Genomic DNA, 27,867 nt, shown 5'->3' with positions numbered 1-27,867 from the left:
TTACGGCGCAGCGTTTATTGCGTCACGCGAGCATTATCACGAGAGAATTCATAGGGAGACTCCGACGACGAGGAGGTATGAAATTCTCGCGGCTCCATCTACGACGTCGGCGAGGACGGAAGTAAATATCCTCGGGAAAAAGGATGTGGGCGTCGCAATGGAAAATAACGATCGGCCGCCCTAGAAAAACATCGTCCTCGGCAGGACGATATTTCCCATCGTTCGAGACGAGACGGATTATCGTGCGCCTCGGATCGCTCAGGTCAATTGTTCGAGGGAAAAATTACGGAATCCTATTCGCGCGATCGTTATTACATTGCGCGGCGAGGCCCCACCGCACCTATCCGGCTTCATTTTTATGGGGCCGTCGGTGCCGCATCTTTCTTTACACGCTCTGATAATAATCTGTCCTTCCGTGGAACCGTCGACTATACGACGTCGCTCCGCTTCCTTTCTTCTTTTTACGAGCACTTTGTTACAATTAGAGAATGTTAGCGGCATTTCCGGATATTGCACAACGGCCGATCATAAAATTGTCGCGATCATATTTTTTTACTTCGCGACAGTGAGACAAGGATGGACAAGCACCTAAACGCGGTTGTGTAAGATTATTATTATGTAGGGTGGATTCAAACGTTTCGGCCAGACTTGAGATTTTGTAGAAAATTTAATTCTAAACAAAAAATTCCTATAAATAGAAAATTCCTATAAATATGGACCGAAAAAATGCTTTCTTAAGAAGCCCAAAAACCTCTAAAAGGTTATTTTATACATTTGTACAAATATCAGGAAAAGTACGTTTTTTGACAAAAAGTACCGAAACAAAAGCTGTGGAAAATTAAATTAAAAAAATCGTTTCAGAAGTTTTTGAGCGCTAACTTTTCAAGGAAGAATTATTCAACCCATGTTTATACGAAATTTCTTTTTGTTCAGAATTAAATTTCCTATAAAATCTCAAAGTCTGGCCGTTTGAATCCACCCTATATATTCTAAAAAAATAAGTTTCTTCAAGTTTTCTTAAGCTTTTCTCTTAAAAAAGTCTTTTTATACAATAGCACTTCAATGCTGTATTATTTTATTTGATCCCAGTAGCACTTTACTCTTGCTTTAGTAACACACAGCACGCAGAGAAAGAGAGAGAGAAATATATATATATATATATATATATATATATATATATATAGAGAGAGAGAGAGGAGATAATCCTTTGTATAATAATAATAACTCATGCATGTGATATATCTTGCAGACGTCTGGTATAATCTGCACTTTTCCACGAAATACAGTCTGAATCTCTACCAACTATCTCATAACCCAGTAGAGAGAGAAAGAGAGAGATGCGGATTAATCTTGTACGTATCCAAATACTTGTCGCGTTATAATGTTGGCGTATCGTCCCGTCGCGCTACAAATCATCTCTATAGCAATTTCCACGCAGGAGTAACAAAGGAAGTTATGTTTGTATTGTTATATTCATGCCCGATATATATATATATATATATATATATATATATATATATCTTTCTCTCTCTCCTCTTTTCTGATTTCTATATTCCATTTCTATGGAAATTCGCGTTGCATAGCGTATAACGCGAGAAAACTGCTCGCTGCCTAGTCGAATCTAAGGACGGTCTAAGGCGCTGCATATTTGCCTGTTTTCCCGGAAAAACAGACGTCCTTCGTTCGTAACGCGAAAGCTTCCTCCGCACGCTCGAGACAAGGATGTTAAAAGGAAGGAAAAATATGAAGCGAGATGAGTTAGTCGGCGAAGTAAAAATCCAAACGCGTGCGCGTCGAATGAAATATTTATGTCAAAATGCGTCGAATGAGTTATGCATCACTAAAATATAAGATATTATTTCTCCCTATACGCATCACTGCTCGTTTCGTGTAAATAAATTTTTTAAACGAGCACACTTTTTGCGCCTGAGACCTTAACACTCACGGAGCAGTCAAAATCCGCTACTGCAGCTTCTTCTCGCTTCTTCCGATGCTGTAATGCGGGGCGTAATAATGGTTATTTATAGGCATAGTAAACGACGCTTCTTTTTTTCCTTCCTCGAATCATCCTCCTTGTTCACGTTCCTCGAAAGGCAGGAATGAAAGTTCTCTCGCGCGAGAAATCGCGATAACTTCGGAATTCGGTCGGCTCGTTTGTATTTCCTTTTTCTCCGCCGTGGCTCTTAAAACAAGACTGGAACCTCGCGGTTATCGAGCGAATCATCTATGAAGATTCGTCCCCCCTCCCCCCCCCCACAAGATACGGGAATTTCGTCGTTATATAACAATTCGAAAGTGAGAGAGGAAATGTATTATAAACAAATGCATCTCAAACGTAAAAATTCGATCGAGATTTAATTGTCCGATGTCCTACTTGGATTACGAAATAATTATTTTTCACAAATAATTCGGGTTAATATACGGAGCACTTTAAAAGCCTTTTAAATTCAATCGATTATATTTTATAACGAGATAAACTTGAAAAGAGAACATATAAGTGAGACGTACGGCGTTAATCTACGCCTCGTAATTCGATACCAAACCTGCCGAGATCGGACGGGGAAGAGCAAAGAACGTGCAGAAATTGCACGTCTTGCCATCTTCCTCGATGGCATACCGCGCCTCGGTGGTATCGGCGGTTAATTGCGGCTGACAAAGAAATTCCCAGGCGCGAAACTCTGAGATACGAAGAGAGGAAATGATAGAGAGCCGCGAGAGAGAGAGAGAGAGAGACGGAGGAGTTAAGCGAACGTGCGCTCAAACCGAGGATTATCGGCATGCAAAGACAATTTGCCTTGGATAATTGCACGTCTCGTTGACTTTTCATCAGCGCGAATGTTGCATCAACAAGCAGGGAGTATCTCAAAGTTTTTTATCGCTCGATATACAATTTTCCTTCAGATTCGAATATCTTCAAATATTGTCGGCACTTCTCTTAGCGTTCTTTCCTCTTTCCTTTTAGTTTCACGAAAGTATCGCGTTATTTATTATGCGTTTTGTTTCACAGATTTTTTTACGTCGACAGGCGTAAATATAATAAATTCCATTAGAGTTTATAATAAAAATAAAGGATAAACTGGTGCACAAATATAGAATGAATCTAATAGTGCAAGAGAGGACTGATCGGTACCAAAGATACAAATATCGATAGTCGTTTCAACGAGAGAGATAAATCGTCGCCACTTACCTTATTCGCAAGATCCAGCATATTTCCGGTCCCGCCAGCGGCCGCCTCCACCAGCTTCTGAAGGCTGTGAGGTTCCGGCGACAAATCACGAGCACCGCTGTCGAATTCCCAACTTTCATGTCGCCCCGACACGGTTCCTGAAATAGAAATTACGCGCATCAGTGCGGCAAAGTCTTTCATTTAGCGTCAAGAAATATGAGCAAACAAGACCAAAGTGAACTTAACGGATATGTTCATCTGAGATTTTTTGAGGATAAGTAAAGAAAAGGGAAAAAAAAAAAATGCTCAGAGCCTCTATCATTTATATATCTAGTGTCGAAAATGTTTATCGATAAAATAAGACACAATCAGACATTTTATCTTATTCTTTTGCCGAGTCGTTCAATGCCGCGCAACGAGAATTCACGTCTATTGACGACGTCAAGTGTGCGCGAGAAATGGAAACGTCTGGCGCAATATCCCAGGTTGCCATTTCCAATTTATTCATCGATCACGCGATATCGTATCCATTACACGCGACCGGGATATTACAAATGCTACTGCGGTGTTTCCGCGATCATCCCACATTCATTGTTCCATCGATCATCAATCTCGAGCAAATAGCGCGCTCCTCGTTCGCGTGCCTCCCGCGACATACGCCAGATAAAGTTTGCGAAATAATATCCGTTAGAGAATATTCCACGGTATATCAAGCGATAAGAAGACGTGACATTTACATTCGTAGAGAGTGAGCGAGAGAGCGCGAGGATATAAATGATACTTATTACTTTTCCGAAGAAATTTCCGTTCTCTCCGCGCGCCGAGAGATTTATTATCGCAAACGGGGAAGGCCGCGGGATGAGTTTTCAACGATACCTAATTCTTACCGAGGCTGTTGTCGCTGCTGGTGGGCAGGTATTCCGGCGTGTGATGCGGACTGCTTCGTCGTTTGCCGGCCCTGAGCGCCTCGATTTCCGGTCTAAGGGCCAGTCGTCGCCTAAGGAACTCTTGATAGGAAATGCGACCCTGCTCGTCCGCGCCCAATTCCCTCATCAATTCCTCCACCGAATTCTCGAGATTCAATTCTCGACATACCGTCAATAGGTCCTGACTGAAAAATCACAAAGCAAGGTCATATTAAGAATATGTTTCGTCGAAACGTTTGTTCGAAGATGAGCGCGAATTATAAAATATGAATCGAGAACAAAGAATACAGTTGGATTACCATATAATTGATAAATGTCACCGAATGATATCTTATTTCATCGATGACGTTTAGAGAAATTCTTCGTGATCGCGTGGAGTTTCGAGCATTTAACGTGACTCGCAAATAACAAACCGTCGCATGTTAATCGAAATATGTATTACGAAGACTAAGTACTCTCTTCCTAATGAATAATTCATCTCGTGAATAATTCATACGTCAAACCGAGGCATGGCGCGGGAAGATGAGGCACGAAACAGTTAAAAGTGGAAAGGAACCGCGTGTATACAATTGTCTCACCGATATATACCCGCGAAGGAGAATATATATATTTTAATAATCCATTATGCGATCGCAGAGTCACGATTATCCGATCTGTACACAGCAAACGGATCTACGACGAGATCGCTCTATCCCAAGGAGCCTTCTCCAAGGCGCTCTCTCATTTTAACGATACCGTCGAGATTCATTTAATTAAAAGGGACGGCCGCTGGCGCTTGTCATATCATCCGCGCGATCGCTCCTCCGTCCATTACGATGCTCAAAATAATTGTCTAACCGGCTGGAAGGACGAGAGCAGGCCCGTCACTCTTAATTATCGGTCGCGTCGCGACGCAGCGAGCGAGGAACAGCGCGCGATTCACGCGAACCAACGGCGGTGGCTGAGAGAGAATCCGCGGCGGACCGTTCGTTCCGTTGCCATCCAGTGGCGCTAGGTCGACAGGACAAAATTAAAGATTCATCAGCTGCAGAGCCGTCTGCCGCCACGGTGAGGTATACCCGGAAAATCGTTAAACCAGCCGACCTCGTCTTTCGCGCGTCCAGACGTAAAAACTGCAGCCGATTCGCGCGATTTGGAAAATTATAAGATCGCAAATCATTTATATATATTCAAGATGTCTACTGAAATCTTGTAAAAAAATTCTCTGATCTTCCAGATATATTTATTCGAAATTCCAGGTAAAGAAAATATTTGTGAAAGATTTTTTTCGTCCAGTTTTCTAAAATAATATTTTTTTATTGAATGCGTTTTCTAATGCTTTTTCGAAGGAAAAATATAGAGTCATTTAAGTTTCGAGCGACTTGTCGGCGAATTGCCGACTGTTTATAAGAGCAATATTAGAGAATTTTTTTTTAATTTCCCCGAGTCCCAATAAAATTTCATAAAAATTCCCTGATTTTTTTTTTTTTTTTTTCAAGTACAAAAAAATTGCTGAAAATTTCAATTTTTCTAGAAATTATTTTTCCAAAATTATGAGATTTTTTAAAATTTCCCCGAGGAATAAAATTCCAAAATTTCGATTTTTCCAGGGAGAAGATATTCTGTTATTATAATCTGGATTTCGAAATTATAAGATATAATAATTGACATATCTATCGAATATCGAATATCAAATTATAAATGTGTTTTTAGAAAATTCGAGTTGTATACTTCAAATATTTTTGCCAACGTATTTTAAATAAACTCTTTTTACTATAGATCATTTTATACAATACACTTAGTTTTCATCAATTTCCTTCCCAATTTCCTCTTTTTTTACAGACAGCATACTGATAACATATATGTATGAAACGCCGATTATCAGTGTCAATTCTGAGATCAAGAGCTCGAGGTATCCATCTCTATCACCCTGATCGTCGAAACAATGGCGTCGCCGGTTTAGGGACGACCATCGCAAATTAAACGTCACGCATTAATTACGCTCCCTCCCCGCGCGCCACCGCGACGTCCATCGTGTGATATTAATGGATTACGTATATAGCATCGTCGTTGGCGCGAGCTCGCTTCCGGTTATATAAACGTTTGTCCTGTAACGGAGGCTGCATCGGAAGTTTAATTGATACTTGCGGGCGTTGCACTCGAGCGTTTCACACAATTGATGAACACGATTACGCCAGCGAGTTTTATCGAACGAATAGTTAACTTTGATTAAATTTAGATACAGTTATTTAATGTTTTGTGAAATCTTTTAAGAGTTCAGTTTTTCTTTGCTCTAGTAGTATAAAAAATTGATGATTTTTAAAGAATTTTTTTTATGAATATTAAAAATTATTTTGTCTGACGTTTAACATATGTTTTTACTGACGTTTAAACAGTACGTCAGTATTTTTATCCGGCAACATTTCTCGATCAAACAATTAACTTTGCTAACTTGTTAAATGAATAAAGATTACAGCGTTCTATCAATGAGTTAAATTTTATCGGGACTTTTGCTCGACACACTCAACGAGGCTTTTTAAGACGCTCATCGCGGAATAATCCTGCGCCAGTTGCGTTTATTAATAGATGAAGAGACAGAAAGCGCGATTTTAGGATTATGTTCTCCTATAGTACCGTCGCAAAGGCACTCCGCGATGTCCGTGTCTTTGTCGGGACAGCCTCTCCAGAGTTCTAGTTTCCCAAGGTTTGAGCGACTGCATCCTCCTTCTTGCTCGTTACCCTTGTCGTTTTTCTTGCACGCGCCACCGACGACCGTTCACTTCAAATTCACTTTGAGTTAACGCACCGCGCTTTGCGATCGACTCCCCGTTTATGACGAGCAAGCGAACTAAATATACAGACTGTGTGTATCCAAAATTGGCATTTATAAAGTATAAATATTACTTTTATTTTTCCAATAAAATGTATTTTTCTACACATGGTTTGGTAACCGTTTGATAATCAAGATAAAATTGTTAAAACACAAAAAGATGACATCGAAAATTATTTGAGCTTAAAAAGAGCCAAAAATTCTCTCTTATTTATTTTGCAATCTTTAAAGTCACATTTTAAAAACAAAACATCAAATTATTTTATTTTGCATTTAATCTTCTTCTTGTTAATTGCACCACAATTTCGGACACACTCCGTCGTAAGATAATAATAATAATTATCTATTAAATTTTTAATCAAAGAATATAAAGTCTTTTTAATTTGTTTAGAGAATATTTAAAATATATAATTAAAAAAATAAATAAATAAAAATAAGATGAAAAATCATGAGAGGATCAGCACTTTTCAAAGCTTGACACTACTTTTCAAATTAAATCAACTTCTTCTAATTTCCAGATAAAGTGACGATAGTCCACAAGCGAATCCGTGGTTATTAAAATTCAATTAGATCACGGAGAGTATCGCGTCTGTGAGAACGGACGCCGCGACGCCGGCGACGCGCCGAGTGCCACTGCGAGCAGACACGCAGCACTTCGCACTGCGGTTCGAGAGGCAATGCAAAAGAAAAATCTAATCCATATATCGTTGCCGGCGTGAAAAACAAATGCAATTTAATCCCACCGCAATGCATGTCACTCTCGTCCCGCCGCGTTCCATTCGCCGCGTGCGGTTTTACGCCAGACACACGAGTTTATTTTAAATACGTCGCTCTTTCTTTCTCTCTTTATCGCTCTTTCTGCCTTCTCGTGGGATCACCTTTCCTATGAAGAAATCGTTTGCACACACTAGACGGAATGAGCGATGATCATTGCGACAGCGAGAGAAAAGCTTATAAATATTTCATTAGCCTTTCTATTTAATTTTTTATTAATTTCCTCTTGCAATATTTTAATTAAAAGTTATTCTTGAAATGTATCTCTATTTCTAATTTTTCTAAAATTAAAAATATATATATAAATTTTTGTCATCGTTTTTAAATTAATTTTTAATTAATTTTAATTATAATTAAGCACGATCAAATTCTTTTTAATATTTTATTTTTTAAAAATAATTATAAAAACAAATAAATAATAAAATAATATAATGCTGAAAACTCTGTTGAAATAATGAATGATCGATTATTGCACGAGAATCTTGTAAATATTTTATATATCTTTTATTAAATCATCATTCTCTACGCTTCTCTAAATTTAATCTTGCTTTTCCGCAAACATAATACATTTATTATTTATTATCGATTCTCATATTAATCTTTATTGCAATTGATATAATTAAACTCTGTCTCTGTATTTATAATATTTTGTATTTATAATATTTTGTGAAGATATTTTTTTTTTTTTTTATAATTATGAAAAATGTTGGATAATTATTCGACGCTCGCGGACCATGTTTTTTATTGCAACGCATATTAATTTATTCGAGCATTATCTGGAAATAAATGTAAAACAGCCGATCGCGGAGCATACGGTGGTGCAACACGCGTCGTGTATTTACACAGCGGCAATTAAACGGCACTTCGACGCCGTTTGCACGGCAAGTGCAATAAATGTGCCGCCACGTAGGAAACGATTGCGTTGTAATACGTGGCTTATCATCGGCTTCGGTGTGTTTATCCGCTCGGCGAGAAAAGTGAATTTAACGGCTTATTTAATTTCTATTTGTACTGTCACGTGCACCCACGCGAGGTGTCGAGTTACATAAATAAATTTGTCCTCCTCTTTCCCTCCCTCCCCTCTCTCTCTCTCTCTCTCTCTTATATTTTACAATTCAATTGATTGGATTCATTTTCGCGCGATTAATCTTTCTCTTCGCGTTAGGTTGTTTCGATTAGAGAGAAAGAAGTAAGCTGCCGAATCAAGCGCACATGTATATGTGTATGTATATACATGTTTGGAAGGCCAAGAAAATTACGGAGCGGAGATGAGAGGAAAATGAAGGATGCGATTCGCGCGCGACGGATGAATGGATTGAAATTATCAGCCGAGGACGTCGTCGAGAGGATTTTTCAGGCCTTGAAGAAAATTCCGAGGGAATACACGAGCTTGTGTCGATATTGGACGTGGCGCGCGCGATTGGATCAAAACTCAATTTCGTGCCTCGACTTGTAACGCGGTGATGTCGTTACAGTCCTTTCCCGTTTTCCGATCCAGCGAATCCTCTCTCTTTCTCTCTCTCTCTCTCTCTCTCTCTGCCGTTACTTTTAATCATCCCTCGTGGAAACAGTACATATATAGAAAAAGAAAAAGAGAGAAAAAGAGCCGAGTCCGAAAAAGCACCCAACAAAAGAATTCAGGGCCGAAAAATATCAAAGAGACGGAAAATATATAGGAATGATACGTCTTTGTAAAGTTAGCATTGCACACTACAGAATTTCAATACAATTGATAAAGGATTTTCTATCTCTCTTTTCCGAATAATCCAGCTTCGAGATTCGCGGGAAGCTTTATTCTCCGAGTCCTGTACTCGATTTAAAAACTTGACACGCAACACTCTGTCTATTCAACGGGTCGATAAGTATACATTGTTGTGAAATCCGTGCTACACAATACCATGGCCAAGATATTCTTCTCGCGTTAAAAATCTTGCTTCTCTATGTGCGTGCGTGTGTGTGTGTCATTGTTTCAAAATCATTCTTCCGGAGATTTCGCTCGCGTGAGATTCGCAAAAAAACTTTCTACGCGCGCGAGAAACACGATTAGTTTCCTATTACATCGTCTCGCCCTTTGGCATCTCTCCGAAGAATTCAAAGGCCCTTTCATGACCTTTTAAAGGTCACTATCGAGGTCCTCCGAGGTCGAGGTTACGTAAGAGAAGGAAGAGAGACGATACCATTTATTAAATTCTGCCTTTCGAATTTAGTAAGGTCTTAATAGAAATAAAGTTAAAAATAAAGGGATAAAACGAGACTCAAAGAGAAGAAATGATTTTTTCTTTTTTAGGACACGCGGAGAAAGCGATACGAAAGATATGATATCGACGCGAAACAAGCAGAAAAGAAAGCGCACGAGAAAAGTCGCATCGAAGAGCGCGATGTCATCTCATTGTAAGTGTCTCGCTCTATTTCGCATCGAGGGACGCGCCGAATCTCTCAAAGTCCCTTATATAAAAGGAGCCTTATACCACCTTATAAAGGGCTAATCCGCCCTTTCCGAAAGAGGCGAGCTTTCGCCTCTCGTCGGATACCGTCCCGTGGGCGCTATTAAAAACAAAACGAGAAAAAACGAAAAGAGAGAAAGAAAGGGACGCAAAAAAAAAAAAGAAAGGAAAAGCTGCAAACGCAACGGAGCAAGGGAGAGGAAAGGAAAGGGGAAGAGGGATGTCATCTAACGTTGGTTTTTTTTTAACGGAAAGAGAGAAACCCTCCTTGCTGTCCAACGAATCCGTCCGCACTCCATCCTCCTCCCTTTTAACGACCATCTCTTTGTTAGCACTCTCTGTCTCTCGAGAGGTTTAGATTTCGCGATAATTAGCGAGTGAATCGTGTTACTCCGATTACGAGATTGTCCCGACACCGGACCTTTGCGTGTCGTCGCTTTTAAAACCGTCGGTGGTTGAAAATAAACGATCTTCTCATATGATGAAATTTTGCAAGAGTCTCGAGATTTCTCCCTCTCTCTCTCTCACACACACACACACACATAGCCGGAGAGAAGTTTACGGCCGTCAATTTTAGCGTCGCGATCATGCAGTTAATCTCGGAATCTCTGACTGATATTAATAATTCGCAACGGCGACGAGAGACGCGAGACCTTGACGTCGCCAGCTATGATATTGGCGTATCGATCGCCAAGATTCATCAAATTTACAGCGACTCCGAAAATAATTCGGAGTTTAACGCGAAGATCTGCTCGCGTCGCGCATTTTATTACAGTTTTTATTTCGAGAAAAAAAATTTCAATATAATAATGATACGATGTTAAAAAAGTATGTTCTCGTTATTTAACGCATGTTAAAATTTTCCGTGATCGTTATCATAATTATGTATCATATTAATCTAGTTGATACGAGAATAAAAAATTATAATTATCTCCATTTAGTTTTCTCCATTTTAATCCTCAAGATAACGAAAATATGAGAAAAGGAAAGATTGATTCTACAATTTTTGCCAAAGACAATCATCGATGATCCGTCGACAAAATTTTCAGTTGCAACGGTGGCAAATGTATTCTCCTCTTCCTCTGCTGGTCAGAAGGAGAGAAGCGTAAATAACGATAACTGGCCGGGACGATTTCGAGATTTATCGCGGCTGAATCGAACCGTGAGGCGAGATAAACGAGGCTACAAGAGCGAGCTGCCGCGCGTAACGAAATTACGAGTGCGGGATCGCGCGTAAAAATGGACGGCCGTGAAAATGCCTTCGCCGCAAAATGCTGTTCGAGGATCGGCGATCGGTCAATTTTCACGCCGGATGTACGGACAAAAAAAAGGAAGGCGAAGACAGCGAAAGATACAATAGATCTAAATAGATATAATATACATATCGTGTAATTTTTTAATATTTTTTAGTAACATCGTTATCGTTCTTCCTCCGCTTTTCTCTCATATGATCTGTCTCTGCTCCTTCTGTAAAATAACTCGAGTACGGATAAACGAGTCGAGGTATCGATTCGAGCGATATTTCTTTCAGAGAAGTCTTTCGCAGAAATTTCCTCCCGCTATGTTTACGTATCTCCGTCGCGTGCAAACAAGCTCAGGTAACTCGTTGCATCTATTAGCGTAGACGTCGCAGTCGAGAAAATCTGAAAATTGTCATCGGCGAAGACGTTCCGTCACACAAATCATTTATCGAGTCTATATATTTCGTACAATGTTTCAAAATGACAAGTTGAACAGCTGTTATCCGCGATATTAATTTCTTGCCAAACGCTAATATAATTTTATCGCATCTGAATTCTGTAATACCCCGTTAAATTTTTCACAAACTTCTCCGAAATCGATTTACTTTCATTCTTATTCTATATCGAATGAGACTTCTCTCCGGAGATTCATCTCGCGATAAAAAAGCTATTCGAAGAAAGAGAATTGTTATTCATAAAAAAAAAAGAAATAGCCTAGAGAGAAAATTTATTCGTAAAGTAAATCGTCGGACAGGAACTAAGGCGGTGGAAAGATAAAAAAAAAAAAAAAAAGAAAGATATCGAAGAACGGAGCAACGATCACTCGCTTCTTTATTCCTTCGCATTATATTCCGTAACGGAACGACCGAAATTTCACGTTTACGACTCCACGTTCGCTTTCGTTCACGGAAATCTGTTGCATTACGGGAATGGGTGCAGCCTGTATTCGTCGCACGCGAATCAACTGAATTTTACGTGATAGTAGAAAGGCATAGCCGCGGGGGGAGAAGGGAAACGGAGACAACAAAGGGGGATATGCGAGGATGGAGTGTAGTGGAGAGAAAAACGAAAGAGGGAGGGGGAGGGAGGAGAGAGAGAGAGAAATGCCGATAAACGGAGTCTGCAAACTGCTGGAAGGAGTAATCGTCGTACAACGAAAAGGGAGAGAAGAGTCGAAAGAACCCGATCGCGGTTGTGTGACTCACTTGCCATAAAACGCGAGAAGGGTGAGGAGCAGGAGGAGGGGGAGGGAGGGGAGGGGGGAAACTCCAGCCCTCCGTTCGGGGCCGACCCTCGGGGTATCGTCGAGGGGTCCGCATCGACGAAATCGACCTTCCTTTCCCTTCTGTTATCAGTCCGAGAAACACACAATCTCTTCTCGCGGCTGCCTTGCGTGAAGAAACGCTAAACGCTAAACTGTATATCCCCGGAAAATCAGGTCATCGAGCTTCCCGACGTCAATCCGACAATTGTCCGAGGCGTGAAGATTCGGCTTTCACGATAGTGCGTTTCGTTATTCCATCTCTCCCTCCAGAGAGAGCTTACTTAAGGTAGAAAAAAAGAATCTTTTCTACGCTCGCGTAATCTCATATTTTTTTTTTAGATAAAATAAAGACAAATTTATCTCCTCGTAAGGGATAAAATTAGGGGACGCCTTAAATATCATACGTATACATTACTTGGGATAAAGGCTAATGAAACGTTCGCGTGTGAAGTATGCGCGCCAAAAACGTGCATCTCACGTGCGACAAAGTTCCTGAGGTGGGGAGCGAGGATATAACGAGGTTACGAAAGCGTGTGGTAATGAATACCAATGAGTCGGGAAATATTGTTTCATCTTTCTCTCCCTTTTCGCGGAAGAGAAAGAGAGAGAGAGAGAGAGAGAGAGAGAGGAATTGTACCGCCGGGTTTACTCTCTTAATTTGTTTGTAGAAGACACGCACGCACTCTCCTCCTCGTCGAGCTCCTCAACTCGCTTACAAAACGCATCTATATAGAGAGAGCCATACGCGTATCGCATGGCTCTCTCTCTCTCTCTCTCTCTCCGTATGGGAATAAAATGTGAAAAGATAAATAAACGCGCACGCGCGCGCGAGCCGAATGATCGCCATAAAACACGCGGCGACGACACGTTCGACACGAGCAATAAATTATTCCTCGTTAACGAATCGATATGTTACTCTCCCCGGGGTGATAATTAACGACGTAAAGGCAATTATTATCGCGCGGGGGACCCGGGCCGAGTTAATTATAAATCATCCCCGTTCCAATCGCGCAGATGTTGCCCGCGACCTCGAAGCCGAGGATTTATCTCGGGACAATCGAGCGCGAGATTCGTTAACGGCGCCAACAACGGCGCGGTAATTTCTTGGAAGATCTCATCATTTTATCGTACCACACGATAAAACTAGATCGCCGACGATAAATCTCGATCGCGGGATTAAAGCCTGAGCGGGCACTCGTTCTGCCTCCCCCAGTCTTATTGCCCCCCCCCCCATCATCCCTCTCTCTCTCTCTCTCTCGCAAAGACGCATCTTAATTCAATTTTTTTTTAATGAATTCTCTCCGCTACTTAAAAAAACACGGAAAACAAACGGAATTGTAATTCTCGACTTTTGACGAAAAATCACAATGAATCTAAGTCTATCCGGCGTGTTGTGTGACTTGAAACAAATTGATTTCTTTTTAGAGAGTATTAACAATTATCCATTTAACAATTAGCCACTTTATCACGTTTAAAAAAAATATAGGAAAAACATATAATATAGTAAAAACATAAACCGTTTTTAAATTAAATTTTAAAAGCTTTTTGCGATATTTAAAAAGTCATCTGTTTTTATTTGCAGATACGAATCGGTACACGGTAAAAAGCGCGGTTAAATAAAAGGGAGAATACAGTATACCGTCGAGCTCTCTCGACACGCCTTCTACACATATAAATGCATGTTTGCGTAGCTTATAACGTACGTAGAAACACGGAATCCCTGCGTAAACATTCTACGCGTATAATACGTGAGATCGCGGCGGACGTAATTTTGCCTACGTAAGTTACCCGCGGCAGAAAAGCGTACGTAAGAACCGTTGTGTGAGTGGGAGGAGCAAAATGGACTGTAATGTTCGACGAGCGCAATAAAAGGTGCACCTAAAGCTTCATCGGAAGGGAATAAAAGGCAACGCCGAGTTGCCACGGGAGGAGAAACGCGCGCGTCGTGCTAGGAACGCAATATCGAGGTCTCGCCGTGGTGCACGGAGCCCCTTCGCGGAGGGAAAAAAAAAAGAAAAAAAAAAACAACGAGGGAGAAACATATCGAGACATGGATAACGATGGAAAAGGCGAGCGAGGAAGAAAGTAGAACGTAAAACGAACGTAACAAAACGTTCCACGATAGAATCTAATTTACGAACCGGGAAACAAAAGTAAGAGGGATATCTCGTAACTGCGGATTATATTTAAAATATTCTATCGAAGAAGAAGAGCGTTTCTCGAGTTGCGAGTTTTACGAAACACAGAAGGCTACTCGATAATTCAACGCGAGAAAATTGTTTTCAGTTGATAAAAATCGACAGAGAAACGGAAGGGAGGGAGAGTTTAAAGTTAATACAGTTCGCGTCTACTATCGCTCGCGAGAGCTTCTCTCGTCGTCGTAAATTATCGCAAACTTATTATTATTGCACGCGCGTTTGCGTTCTATTACCGCGGCGATCCCGCCCCAGTTTAGTTTGCTCGGCAAAGTTTACTAACGTAGGATAAAAAGAAATATAGAGAGAGACGCCGCGCGCGCCAACTCAACCGGCTCTCTCGGGAGAGTCGGCGAACTCTCGTCATATTCATGGCAGGAAGGAGAGAGAGAGAGAGAGGCGGCTCTAATTAATTGAAGAAATAATTAAAATATACATGCCAACGGCAGGCGCGGTCACGTCAACGCATGCGAGAGAACTCCTTCCATTCTGTTCGCGCGCGCGAACCATCGAATGTCAACCATCGTTAATTGCGTAACCGCGCAAAAATTCGCGAGTCCCGAATTTACCGTGAAAGAATTTTCACATAAAATATATTTATACTTGTCTTTGGAAAAATTCAAATCGACTGGATTATACGGGGTGTTTCTATAATAAGTGCGACAAATTTTAGGAGATGATTCCTTGTTGAAAATTAGAGATCTTTCATATAAATAAGTACTCCTTTATTCCTCCATGAAGAGTTATACTTCTCCAAAGGAGGAAGTATAAATTAAATTTTGTTTTCAAATTTTTGACAAGTTAGAAAAATGAAATTTGATGGACATTTCGCACTGAAAGGATATTTATTAATTTTTTTTTTTAAATGATCCTGTATCGTTATAAGGGGATAAAATTAACTATCCCTATTCAATTTTTTATTAAAACTTTTTAACGGACCAAAATGTAATCATCTAAATATATACATTAGAAAGCTGATTCCTTTAGAAACTTTTTTTCTTTTATTTTTTTTTCATAAAATTAATAGTTTTCAAGAAAACAAATAAAATACATTATTAAGCAGAGTGCTAAACATATAAGCTTCGAATGACGAGAATTTGAATTTTAGAATAAAAAAAGCAAGCAAAACAAATGTTGATTGGAAAAAAATGGAACAAAAATATAAAATTATACAAAAATTATAAAAAAACCCTTTTTACCTCCTCCTTTGAAAGAGGTAACTCCTCAGAAAGGGATATAAGAGTATATGTTTATATGAAGAACCATCCTTAATTTTCGACAAAGAATCATAAAATTTTTAGAAACACCCTGTATATCACTATTTATCTCAATATTTTTGTTCGGCAGAAATGAATTCTGCAAGCGATAATTTCAAAAAATCTATTCAAGTTCTTTGATATTGCCTTTCATCGCACTTAATCTAATGAAATAAATGGGAAGTCGTATCATCAACACGATCGATATTAACCGGAGAGTCAAGATAGAGCTACTCTATCTCGAGTCAGTTTACATCTCGGCGAATCGATCTCATTCGCGGTATTTCAATCTTACAAATATTGTTTCTCCCTTTTTTTTTTTTTTTTCTTGACTCACCTGTCGATGTATCCGTCGCCGTCGCCGTCGCATGCCTGGAACAGCTTCCGGACGCGTTCCTCGTCGCAAATGGAGCCCGTCTCGCTTTCGGCATCCGCGGTCTGCGACATCTTCTCACTGGGGCTTGGCCTCGGCCGTCTCGCAACGAACGGTCGTCATCGGTATTCCCGCCGATCGGTGCCACCCGCCTTCGCACGCCACGCGCCTCATTTGCGCCCCTGATTGCTCGCCGCCGCGTGCCGAATCTCAATTCGCGGCGCCTCGCGCTCGCGCGGAGAGATCGATGCTCTCGCGGTCGTCGCCGACGCGCGTCTATCTCGCGACACGCGACGACGCGTGCCGCACGCACGATGGATGTCGGGGCATCGTCGCGAACTTCACGCCAAAGTGCGCCCCGGCGCCAAGACGAGACGCCCTCTCTCCGAAATGCTGTAGGAGAAATCACGAGATATGTTCCTTTTCGCGCCTTTTTTTGTCATGTAAATATTTATAATTAATCTTACAGTTGTTTACAAAAAAAAAGAAAAAAATACTTCGGCCTCTATAATGAGAAAATTCACATTCTAATATAGTATTATTCAAAATTTAGCACGTGAGAGAGTAATTCGAGCTTGAGATGCTCGATTAAAATTTCTTATCGAAAAATTTTTCGATAGTTGTCATAAAGCGACCGAACAAATTATTACGAATGGCGATAGCGTTCGTTATCACTCACCTCACCGCTGCAACCCCAATTGACCCTGTTTTTCTCTTGAAGAGAGTGGGAGTCGCGCCACTCGCGGACATTCGATCGAACGGTTCAGCGCAATGTGTCAACGACACGCGGGACTCGGGTCGATCCGTCAGTCGCGACGAACATTCCGGATTCGTTATATGTACGTGGCGGTCGAAGAAAGGAAAGGGATGCGGTTATCGCGGCACGCGTTCCACCCCCGTGTCATTCGGCGCGTCGTCGGAATTCCGAGGATGATACTCCCTTCTCTCTCTCTCTCTCTCTCTCGCTCTCTCTCGTCTGCGCGGACGAGAATTCGTTCGTTGACGCGGTAGGCGCCGCCGCCGTTCTATTTTTGGACGCGGATGCCACCCGCGATCTGGCTCCGATCGTATGCGCGGGATATAAACAGACCCGTCAACTCGAATCGCGCCGATGCTCGTCCGTATATGTAACGTCGTTCGCACAATTCGATTTTCACACGATAACGGACGTTTGATTTGCTCGATTCGATGATTGCACGATTCGGTCCTGATGATTCTCTCACCCACCGAAAACTTCACCGCCTGCGTCCGCCGTCGCCGCGATGTCAACGAGTCACTAACCTAACCCTAACCTCCAAACCGGAGCCGCGACTTATCGCACTCCCGACGGTGACCGATAAAAACTATCGATTGAGTTCGTCGCGGTTGAAGACCTCCGGCTGGCCGATTGCGACGCCATCTCGCGTGTCGCCAATAAGTTATATAAATATAAAGAGGCCACGCCGATAAATATATGTGAGGTCGGTAAATACTAAACGAATAGTAAACGAAACAATACGAAATAACGATGCTAAATATGAAAAAATGAAAAACAAAAAAAAATTATATATGCACGTATATACAAATATGTAAGGTATATTCTTTTCAATTTAATAATTATTTTTAATTCTCCGTCTATCAAGAATCTCGAATCTCTCAAAAAGTGCGTTGGTTTCTATTTGTTTACTTCTCCTATGTATCAATTAAAATAAACAAATTTATTATAGCAAAAATATGACAAATTGTGTATAACATATGAATAATATGTTAAAATATAATATGCGTAATGCAGCAGGCATTTCTTTTTTTCTTTTGTTACGTAACAATACAAATATGATAGAATCGTCAACGATTCGGCAACAATCCAACATTTATTAAGCCACATTAGTCAGCGGCTTCAAGTTTCTCGTTTAATGTTGGCAAGAGCTTCTTCAGCTTTGCAACGTCGTGGCTGAAACCCCACATAATGCATCGTGTATGTTCCGCGGTAGGCAAACCTCGGAATTTGGCATCCGTATCGAACCATTGAACGTGATCCTTTTTTATGCGATCTACTAACTCTCGTAGATGCTCGTTCCTCTTCACATCCCACGTAATATCCGATTCTGGAACTCGAACAGATCTGAGTTTCTTGTAATCGCCGTCCGCCTCTTCGTAAACCCTGTAAAATCGAATGCAAATAAAATATTTTTTGATACATTTTAAACTTTCTCACATCTTATTATTGTTCAATAATTTTCTTATAATATATTCAATTATTTTTTCTTTCGAATGAAACTTACTCGAGGAAACCGTTGTCTTCGATACCGTATCGTTCGGCTAGAGGTTTAAAGGCTCGCACAATATCGATTGCCAGATAATTAAAGTTTTCCTTCGACCGGCCGTTTACATTATAATCGGTGATCCAATTCTCAAAGACCTCCACGGCTTCCGTCATATTCTTAATCTTCTGCTTGTCCTTCGTGCACGATATCACTCTCTCGGCTCGCTTTACCAGGCCGCTGATCGCATGGAACTGATACGACATGTCTCTGCCCTCCAAGGACTTGATGCTCTGCAAAGCTTTCTCCTTGTCCTTGAAACTTAGCGCGCTCTCCGATTTTTCGTTCCGTTGATTCTCCTCATCAGCTTCCGATGAACGTTTCGCGAACTTTTTCTCTGGCTCGCTATCGCTGCTCGATGAGCTGTCGTGAGCTCTCTTAGTGCCTTGCCCTTCTTCCTCGATATCCGTGTCATTATCATCCTCGCCGAATTTTTCGCGTACCTGAGTCATCAATTTTTTCAACTTTGAAGGATCGGGACTGTACGCGAGTACGATGCATTGTGTGTGCTCCTTCGTTGGGAAACCCCGAAAATCTCCCATGTCCGTCTCATACCATTGGATGTATTCGTCCTTGATTTTCCCGATAATCTCTTTCAAACGCCTGTTCCTCTCAATATCCCACGTGATGTCTCCGCCAGGCACTTTCGCTGCCCGCAGGTTCTTATAGTCACCCTTCTCAGCCTTGTACGCCCTAACATAAAAATCTATATCAGCTCATCGTCTCAAGTCTTCATCGTAAAAAAATGCACTGATTATTGGGTTCTTACCTGAAGAACTCATTGTTCCACACGTCGTATTTCTTCGCGAGACCGCGGAAGGCCTTAATCGTTTCGATCGGCAAGTATGCAAGATTCTCTTTCCCTCTATTATTCGTTTTGTAATCCGTTAACCAATCCTCAAATACTTTCAGGGAGTCTCGCAAATTCGCTAGTTTCTCTTCGTCTCGCGTTATCTGCAACGTTCTTTTCGCGCGACTAACGAAGCTCGTGATTACGTGATACTGATAACTGATGTCGCGGCCATCCAGAGCCTTTAGTGTATCCAATGCTTTCTGTTTGTCCTTGAAACCCATCCCTCCTGCTATTTCCTCTTGCTCGGTGGATTTTGTCTTCGCCATACTTATCTATGCGGAAAAATCGTCTCTAGCTAAATTTTAGTTTTTAATTGATATGACAAATATCATACAAAATAAAAGATACAAACATATCGCAAATATATGTATGCACAATCACGTAAACATTAATCGATCAATTTTAAAGTAACGTGATTATGCGCGTTTGTGTGCGCTGTTAATCGCTTCCGATTATCACCGATTGAAATTCAATAAGAGCATGGAAATGATGTATTTATGCACTTAACTACATTTGACTCTGACATTGTGCAAAATTAAGTTTTCGAGAAACTGGCAACGTTCATCAAGCAATCGATTTAAAGTAGCGCAGCCAATCATCGGAAGAGAACGCATTCGGAGGCGGGGAAACAGTCACTCAGAATGCGAAACGCGTATGTCAATTTTATCGTTGACGTAGTCCTCGGAATTATGGAAGCTGCGTGGAAAGGATCAATACCTACTTGGCGATGGTTTAATCGTTATATTTGGCAATCTTACGAAGTGCGACATTTTTTGGAGCGTTGCTCAATTAAACGTTCATTGTTAAAATTTTAGCTGCGTAAGATTTTTTGAACCGCGAATTTCGTTTCGAACGTTACTTTAGACACATGTGCTTAATGACATTATTATATTAAACTATATAATTAGAATTTATATTAAAATTAATAAAATATCGAGAGAATTAAAGAAAATACTTACGGACAAATTTTTTGAATGTTGCTCTCTAATTAAATTAATGACACAGTATTATTTCAAATCGCGCACTTTAACCACCGATTGTCATCAGTATTAACACTTATATGAATCTCGGAAGATGTTGACGTTGCCGCTGTCACTCGTAAAGTGTTTCTAGTAGCTTTTGGATCGCAAGGTTGACGAGCCGACTTAAGTCATCGGTTATACTTATTCAGCGAAACTCTGTCGCGTGCTAAGAAAGAGGACGGCCGACAGTGTGAGCGAGGGAAAGCGAGAGGTCGATATAAACATGTTCGATTCATATGTCAGAGCCCGAAATACACGGCTAATCGCGCACTACGTCATATGCGCATCGTCGAAAACGCGTGAGGAGGACGATATTTATCCTGTGACTTAATATTTATTGACTTTCTTCGAATTACAAGCTCGTATTTTGCAACTCGTGATGTTATTTTCCACAGCTGCATGTGTACCATCTAAATCTATCTTTCTGCAATTTTATTTGCCAGTTTTTATTCTTGGATATCAAAATGAAACAATATTTTGGAATAGTGTTGTTGTTTTAAAATCATTAGTCTAATTTATGGAAACCCATAAATTATTAATTATTAATGCTGTTGTTCGAGTTGTAAGTAAAAAAAACAAAACAAGTTATGTAATTTGTATTTCCGAATCATTCTATTGAGATAAAGATTTATTTTATATTTATAAAATAAATTACAACCGCGATAAACTACTAGAACACACGCATAATAACAATCGGAGATAATGCTTAGACGCTAATCGAAATTCATTTTAAAACAGATTTTTATTAGTCTATCTCCGATGATAATTTAGCGCGTAAAAATAAGTAATATATTTACAAGATACCACACATATACGTTCAGACGATTCGCAGCTTTGCTCCGTCTCGAGGGAACGTCAAATAGGATTCGATGGGAGATTTCCCTTTAAATAATATGCAAACAACAGATTCGATCACATTTATTTAACAGACGCAGCTTCCGACGCCAAGACACGTGTACGGCGCTTGCTCAATTTTCGAGCTCGCCGCGCCGTCCAGTATCGAGGATTGCGCGGAAGTGGTTGTGGTCGGTAACTGCGATCTCTGCACGCTTTCATAGGGTATCGATGCACCCTCTCGATCTCTGCCGGTACTCTCCGTTTCCTGGGTATACGAATCCCTCGGTTGGGCTTCCTGCGTCTTTGAATCGAAAGCTGGCTCGTGCGACAACCGACTGTAGTTCAGAAAAGTCTCTGTGTAACTCGGGGGCGGGTGATGGTGGTGATGATGATGATTGCTACCGTACTGATGGGGATAATGGGGATGGTATCTACTCGGTGGCGTTTTGAAGCCCTCGTTACCGCCGAGATATTGGTGCAAATGATGAAGACTAGAAGGTCCATACACTATAAAAAAAATATAACAGTATGGATATATATGTATGTTATAAATTTCAATAGATGTAAAGTAACGCGTTAATGAAGCATGCTATTTTGTCTAACCTGCGGCGGTATTCGAGTACATGGCGAAAACCGCGTCGCTATATCCCGCGGCAGGATGCTTCATCAAATCTGGAACTTCGTTTCCGCCCGCCGCCCCTTTCCCGGGCGTTGCGTGACTTCGTACCATATTACTCGGAACTTCTCCATTAATCCCCGAAGACGCGCCGGTCCCGTACGCCATGTTGAAGAGCGCTTCCGGATCGCAGACGAACTTATACACGTATCGCTCGCCGGCGACCTTTTGCATTATGCCTTTCTCGTAATAATATCTCAATGAACGACTCAATTTGTCGTAATTCATGGCCGGTCTATTTTTCTGGACGCCCCATCTGCGTGCCACCTGCCAAAAGAAAATACAATAGAAGAAATTTCTATTAAAATCTTGGAATATTTCTTTATCTAAATATTATATTTTAAATATAAGTATTTTTTTTAAGTATTTTTTATGTATTTTAATTAAAAATTAAAAAATATAGTTAAATAAAACTATAAAAACTGGAAAAAATGGAGAAATTATAAACAAGTTTACACGATGGGCCCAAGCTTTCTAAGGGTTCTAGCCAGAAAATTTACAATTTTATAAGAAATTTAATTCTAAACAAATAATTTTCTATAAACATGGATCAAGAAATGCTTTCTTAAAAAATTAACGCCGAAAAACTTCTGAAATCACAGACATTTTATTCTGAACTAAATTTCCTATAAAATCTCAAAGCTTAGCGGGAACGTTTAGGCCCACCCTGTATATAAAAAATATTCTTCGACTATTTTTTCTACAAACCTCTTCCGGCTCGATCAGCTTAAACTCCATCCCGCGCCCGGTCCATGCGATGCAAGGCGCATTTGCAGGATCGTCGAGCAAGGCTACGAGAAACTGCCACAATTGCAGGGAACCACGTCGTTGTTGTTGATAACCAACGGCAACGTCATTCCAGGTGGGCATACCGGTCGCCGACGACGGCCTCTTGTTGACGTGATCCGGATTCCAGGTTGAAACTGGCGAACCTTTCTTCTGATAACAACCGTTTTGCCGTTCCCAGGACGAATTTCTAGGATCTAACTGCACTCCTAGTTCTGTCCAGGTCGGCGTGCCGCTTCGTTTCGCGTAAACCTCGGAATTCCAGTTCTCAGGTCGCGGCAGGAAAGTTTCGGAGAAGGTCGATTGCCACTGGGAAGTCGAGGAAGAAGCGCTGGCCGGACGACTGGATGATGGTGACGAACCTCTGGGATGATCCCTCGTGATGTTCCCGTACTGTTGTTGTTGACGTTGCTGATAAATTAAAGAGCTCGCTGTAACAAAACGCACCATAATTGTAAAAATTGATATCATGTCAAAAATTCAATTTTAAATTAATATAATATAGTATAGAAAATATCTTGACGTTTAATATATATCTTCAAATCGATAAGACAAACAAAAAGAAAATAATTTCTCACAAAAAAATAGATTAAAAATAATGAATAAAACGTTAGACGTGTCACATATCGTCAAATTCATCATGATAACTAGCTATCAAGACATGAATAAAAGAAGAGTACAACGTTTCATTCAATAAAGCAATTTAAAATTATTTGAGTAACTGTTAAAAAAAGTTATGTGGAAGATATCACTTTTAATTTTTCAGTATAAAAAAAATACATTTTGATTTTTTTTTCTTATAGGAAAAAAAATTGCTTTCAAAATAACAATTTTGAAAATTGAGAACTTAATAATATTTGCGTTTTTTTAAAACTTTTTAAAACATAAATAAACTTAACTATCTTGTCATGTTGTTGAGTTCACATCTCGATAGTGACTATCATAGGATAAAAATATATTTTTTTTATACTGAAAAATTAAAAGTGATATCTTCCACATAACTTTTTTTTTATTCATCTATCATCCCTTTTTCAATTGTATCAATTCAAAGATACTCTCTATCCTCTATGTACTCTATCCCTACAATAATCATATCTGATCCTGACAATTAATAATTCCTACTCTTTTGCGCGAATAAAACTATATAAAAATCCAAAAATGACATAATGAACAATCTCCATTGAGAAAAGAGAATTTATGCTTTCTCGTATACAAGAAACTTTATATTCCCGTAATCATAATAAGAAGGCGTCATGGTACGAAGAGGTGCGGGAAGAGCACGGGGATTATCCACGAGCGTTTTTCTTCGCGTGGAGGAGGAGGAGAAAGAAATTCTCGAGCGAACAAAAAAAAAAAAAGAGCTCTCTCCCCGTATTACCGATTGCACTCACGCGCCGGGCCGGTTGAAGCGCTCTCGTCACACAAATATCGGCAGGAAATTGGTGGATATTCAAAGCCCAGCGGGGACTGGAGCCCGCCCGCGGATAGCGCGCGTTGGTGCCCCCTGAAATATCGAAAGCCGAGCCGAGAGCTCGCGCGATATGTATATTAATCGGGCTGCGCTTCTCTCTCTTTCTCTCGGGGGCTGCCGCCACCACCGCCGTCGCCACCACCCCCTCTCGACGACGCGGTACCGAAAGAACCATTCTCGGGCCGTAATCCGGTTACGCTCCAAGTCGCGCATGGGGAATATTGAAAAATTGAGAAGCCGCGCGAGCGGTCAGAGAGAGAGAGAGAGAGAGAGAGAGAGAGAGAAAGAGAGAGAGCATATATATAGAGACGATAAAACATTGTTGCAACGACACGATGTCGCGATGCATCCGACGACGAGTGTCATCAAAAGGACCGAAAGTTTTTGAAACAGCGATGCATCCAAGAAGGATTCTTGGAATCTTTTTTCAAAGACGAAGAAAAACACGATGGATTTAATAAAATCGCGTTAACGAGAAGAATAATACGCGGATTAAATGTTTCCTCAAAGGGTTTTATTCTATTATTAAAGGATGAATACTAAATATATGCACATCCGAATTATTTGCTCTTCGCATTAATCAGCTTTTGCAAGAGTTTCAATTCTTTTCGTATATCTAAAATGAAATGTTGAATCTCGGCAAAAAAGTTTGTTAAAAAAAAAAAGATTAAGTTACGCTCGTTTTATTTCGAGCGAACGTAGGTCAAATCTCGGACGAAGATCTCTCGGAAGACATCTGAAAGCTCTGGACCAATCTAGCACTCTCTCGAAAAGCGAACAGGGCGGCAGGGGATTGACGAAAGGGGTTGACCTCAGCCTCGGCAGACGAGCGGGGTGAACCAGAGGCTTTGCGGGTGGTTTTAGATTAAAATTAATCGCGAGCTGATGAAACTGGTGGCGAGATACCACCGTCGAGGGAGGTCGGAGAAGGGTTGAAATTCAGGACTGGCCATAGGGGGCGGCGGTACGCGTTGGACAGGGGGTGGGATCGGCTACGGAAAAGAGGATGGCTTCCACTCGTCCACTCTCAGACGAGGAGAAACGGGTTGTGTGCCGCCGCTCTTCCTCCCTTTTCGTGCTCGTTCTGTTCCCTTTTCGCTTTAACTCTCTCACTCTCTCTCTCTCTCTCGCTTTTTCTCCTCTCTTCTGTCTCGCTGATCCTCGAATTCCGGCATAGTGCTCCGTTAATAATGCAAGCTCTATTTTCCAACCCACCTGACGAGCGGCGAAACCTGACGGGCTCGCCTTGTCCTTTCCCGAGCGAACGGAAAATACCTTTTTTTTGCGTACTCCACTCTCTGTCGTGCGTGCATTTTTTTTGTTCTTTTCTTTTTAGCCACGGAAATATTTACCGCGACACGTACCGAAGATAAAAAACGCGAATTGACGTTTCGTCCAATGCGAATTTTCCGCTCTACGTAATATCGCGTGCATGGAAGAGTGATTCTGTCGACAGAATAGACCGTCGCTATCTGTAATCCTCGTAATCCTCTGCTCGTATTAATTAGTGGAACTGTGGAAGCAATCGGTATCCATTAACCGGTTATTACTATTCCGCTCGTCGTATTGCGCTCCGAATTGTTTGTCCCCTCTAAACGAGATAATCTCAAATATTGAACTTTTATCTAAACATTTTTCGACCATTCAGAATATTTAACAAATTTTTGCAATTTTTCTTTTCGCAAATGTAATGAAAATAAAAGTTTACAAAATTTTTTTCGATTCCTTTTCGATAAACCCGCACTTAAAAAAAGACTCAAAAATATTCCATTAATTTTCGTGCGAAATGCAAGACGACTCTCTCCTTTTGGTAAATAAATTGGATGATCGTAAGTAGATTGCGGGATATCGATACGAGCAAATGTATCCTATTATTAACCTAAACTACGTGTGAATAATTAAAACGGCTTAATGGTAGGGAGAATTACGCCAAGAGAGAAACATGAGCGTAATCCCAGGTGACTTGATAGCATCGCGTATACAGAGTGTCGAGCCATGGATATAACCGTAACCGAGCTCCTAAAGGATTCGGCTCGTCGTATGTACATGTATACGTGTGCGTGAATAAAGGAAGACTAATCGGTCTGATTACAAAGCATGAGCTTGCAACCCCTCACTGACTCTACCTTTTGTGGACGGGACGAGTGGTGGTAACAGTGTGTATCTTCTTTGATTCACATGACCTATTAGATAATGAATGTCGATAGAAAAACCGTTATTATATCAGTCTTGCTGAAATATTTGTTGTGCGATATGGTGTTCGTGCTGTATATTTATCCTTGCAAATAAATATTTATATATAATTTAATTATACATCAGCAATCTCTTTCTATGCGCGTCGCTTGAACATTAGAGATCTATATTTTTTACAATTTATATCAATAGCTTATTTAAGAAAAAAATTCTTTTTACTATTTAAAGTTTTTTAATTCCACTTTTCAAATGATAAAAGTCCTAGAATAATTCGTAGTTGTATGAAATATATTGTTGAAAATGTCTCTTTCTCTTTCTCTCTCGGTCTTTCTTTCTCTTTCTGTCTACATTGGCGCGAGGCATGAGAGAATATTCGACTTACATTTTCTCCTGGGAAAACTAGCCTCGCCTTCTTTCTTTCTTTTAGCTTTTGTTGAAATCTGCAAGATGCTCTCGCCATAGCTTTCGACTTGAAAGCATCGTTTAATTATTCAATTACGCATGCTCAGTCACGCGTGAGCGACTGCAGTGCATTAGTTGGAAGTCTCGCAACGATCACGGGAAATGTTACATTTTATGTTACTATTCTCTCTTTATTTCAATCTTCTTTGCAAAATAAATATAAAATACGAAATGTATAATAAATATATTAGAAAAAATAATATAATCAATAAATATTTTATATATCCATCTTATCTTTTTGTAAATTTTTAAATTTTTATTATACATTTTTCAATACTCATGAAAAGAAAGAGAAAGAGAATCGATATAAGCAACAATTAAGAAAACGGCATGGCATCAAACATTATCGTCCATGTAGCTACGAGACCCTCAAAGGGCTAATCGGAAGTCGACTCGATTAATGGAGAGCGGTACCCTCGTACCCCCAGTTATTTATGGATTCCATGGGGTGGAATAGTGCCACGTGGATTCTTTTGTGCAGAGATTTGTCACGGCGTGGATCCCCGTACGAAGATAGCGATTCGCGTTCTCATTCTTGACACTCGTCCGCAAAATCTGTCTAACAATAAGTAAATGCATCTCCTCGTATAAATCTCTTACCGTTTTGAGTGTCCTGAGTTGTTGCGGATGATATATTTGTCACGGGAAGCGGTTCCACGTAGCTTCGATCCGCCGGTTCTTCCTTCACGGCGACGTCCTTCGTGCTCTTACCAGCCGGTCCATTTATCTTTCGATTCCTGCAAATAACACGCAAAATTTCATTCTACGCGTGCAATCGTAGACTTACGCGATTCACAATTCACATTTTTTTTTTAATTT

At 40.5% G+C, this 27,867-nt stretch overlaps 3 protein-coding genes across 9 annotated transcripts in view; all 3 read right to left on the bottom strand.

The window, feature by feature from the left end:
* LOC126857511 (colorectal mutant cancer protein) overlaps window positions 1–17,786 on the bottom strand; it is a 39,382-nt gene extending 21,596 nt beyond the window's left edge. The window contains exons 1-4 of one of the 2 annotated variants that reach the window (XM_050606997.1): window positions 17,128–17,786; window positions 16,413–16,841; window positions 4,054–4,277; window positions 3,188–3,324 (exon numbers count right to left, since the gene is read on the bottom strand). In XM_050606997.1, coding sequence (XP_050462954.1) covers window positions 3,188–3,324; window positions 4,054–4,277; window positions 16,413–16,522 — 471 coding nt within the window. In that variant the 5' untranslated portion in view covers window positions 16,523–16,841; window positions 17,128–17,786. Of the gene's footprint in view, window positions 1–3,187; window positions 3,325–4,053; window positions 4,278–6,705; window positions 6,831–16,412; window positions 16,842–17,127 lie in introns of those variants that run through there. The other variant, XM_050606998.1, reaches the window with a different exon arrangement.
* Window positions 17,787–18,124: 338 nt separating this feature from the next.
* On the bottom strand, window positions 18,125–20,793 carry LOC126857521 (uncharacterized). Its single transcript, XM_050607022.1, has 4 exons — window positions 20,561–20,793; window positions 19,518–19,873; window positions 18,710–19,441; window positions 18,125–18,588 (listed from the first exon to the last, which is right to left on the bottom strand). Exons 2-4 carry the CDS (start codon window positions 19,865–19,867, stop codon window positions 18,312–18,314), a joined length of 1,359 nt encoding a protein of 452 aa, XP_050462979.1. The 5' UTR covers window positions 19,868–19,873; window positions 20,561–20,793; the 3' UTR covers window positions 18,125–18,311.
* A 409-nt stretch (window positions 20,794–21,202) lies between these two features.
* Window positions 21,203–27,867, bottom strand: part of LOC126857516 (ETS translocation variant 1-like) — an 83,083-nt gene continuing 76,418 nt past the window's right edge. For 3 of the 6 annotated variants that reach the window (XM_050607010.1, XM_050607012.1, XM_050607014.1), the window contains 4 exons: window positions 27,649–27,785; window positions 22,845–23,353; window positions 22,064–22,403; window positions 21,203–21,967 (listed from right to left, as the gene is read on the bottom strand). In XM_050607010.1, the coding sequence (XP_050462967.1) occupies window positions 21,546–21,967; window positions 22,064–22,403; window positions 22,845–23,353; window positions 27,649–27,785 (1,408 nt within the window). In that variant the 3' untranslated portion in view covers window positions 21,203–21,545. The remainder of the gene's footprint in view (window positions 21,968–22,063; window positions 22,404–22,844; window positions 23,354–27,648; window positions 27,786–27,867) is intronic. The other 3 variants (XM_050607015.1, XM_050607011.1, XM_050607013.1) reach the window with 1 other exon arrangement.

The sequence above is a fragment of the Cataglyphis hispanica genome, chromosome 21 (genome assembly GCF_021464435.1).
Source record: "Cataglyphis hispanica isolate Lineage 1 chromosome 21, ULB_Chis1_1.0, whole genome shotgun sequence".
NCBI lineage: Eukaryota > Metazoa > Arthropoda > Insecta > Hymenoptera > Formicidae > Cataglyphis > Cataglyphis hispanica.
The sequence above is the reverse complement of the archived record's forward strand: the minus strand, read 5'-3'. Positions and strand labels throughout refer to the sequence as shown.

Bases quoted from the DNA above. Each gene is read 5' to 3' on its own strand.
- LOC126857521 (XM_050607022.1), bottom strand. From the start codon at position 19,867: ATGGCGAAGACAAAATCCACCGAGCAAGAGGAAATAGCAGGAGGGATG. The intron at 19,442-19,517 runs GTAAGAACCCAA...TTTTTATGTTAG, and splicing joins TGGAACAATGAGTTCTTCAG to GGCGTACAAGGCTGAGAAGG. The intron at 18,589-18,709 runs GTAAGTTTCATT...TCGATTTTACAG, and splicing joins GAAGACAACGGTTTCCTCGA to GGTTTACGAAGAGGCGGACG.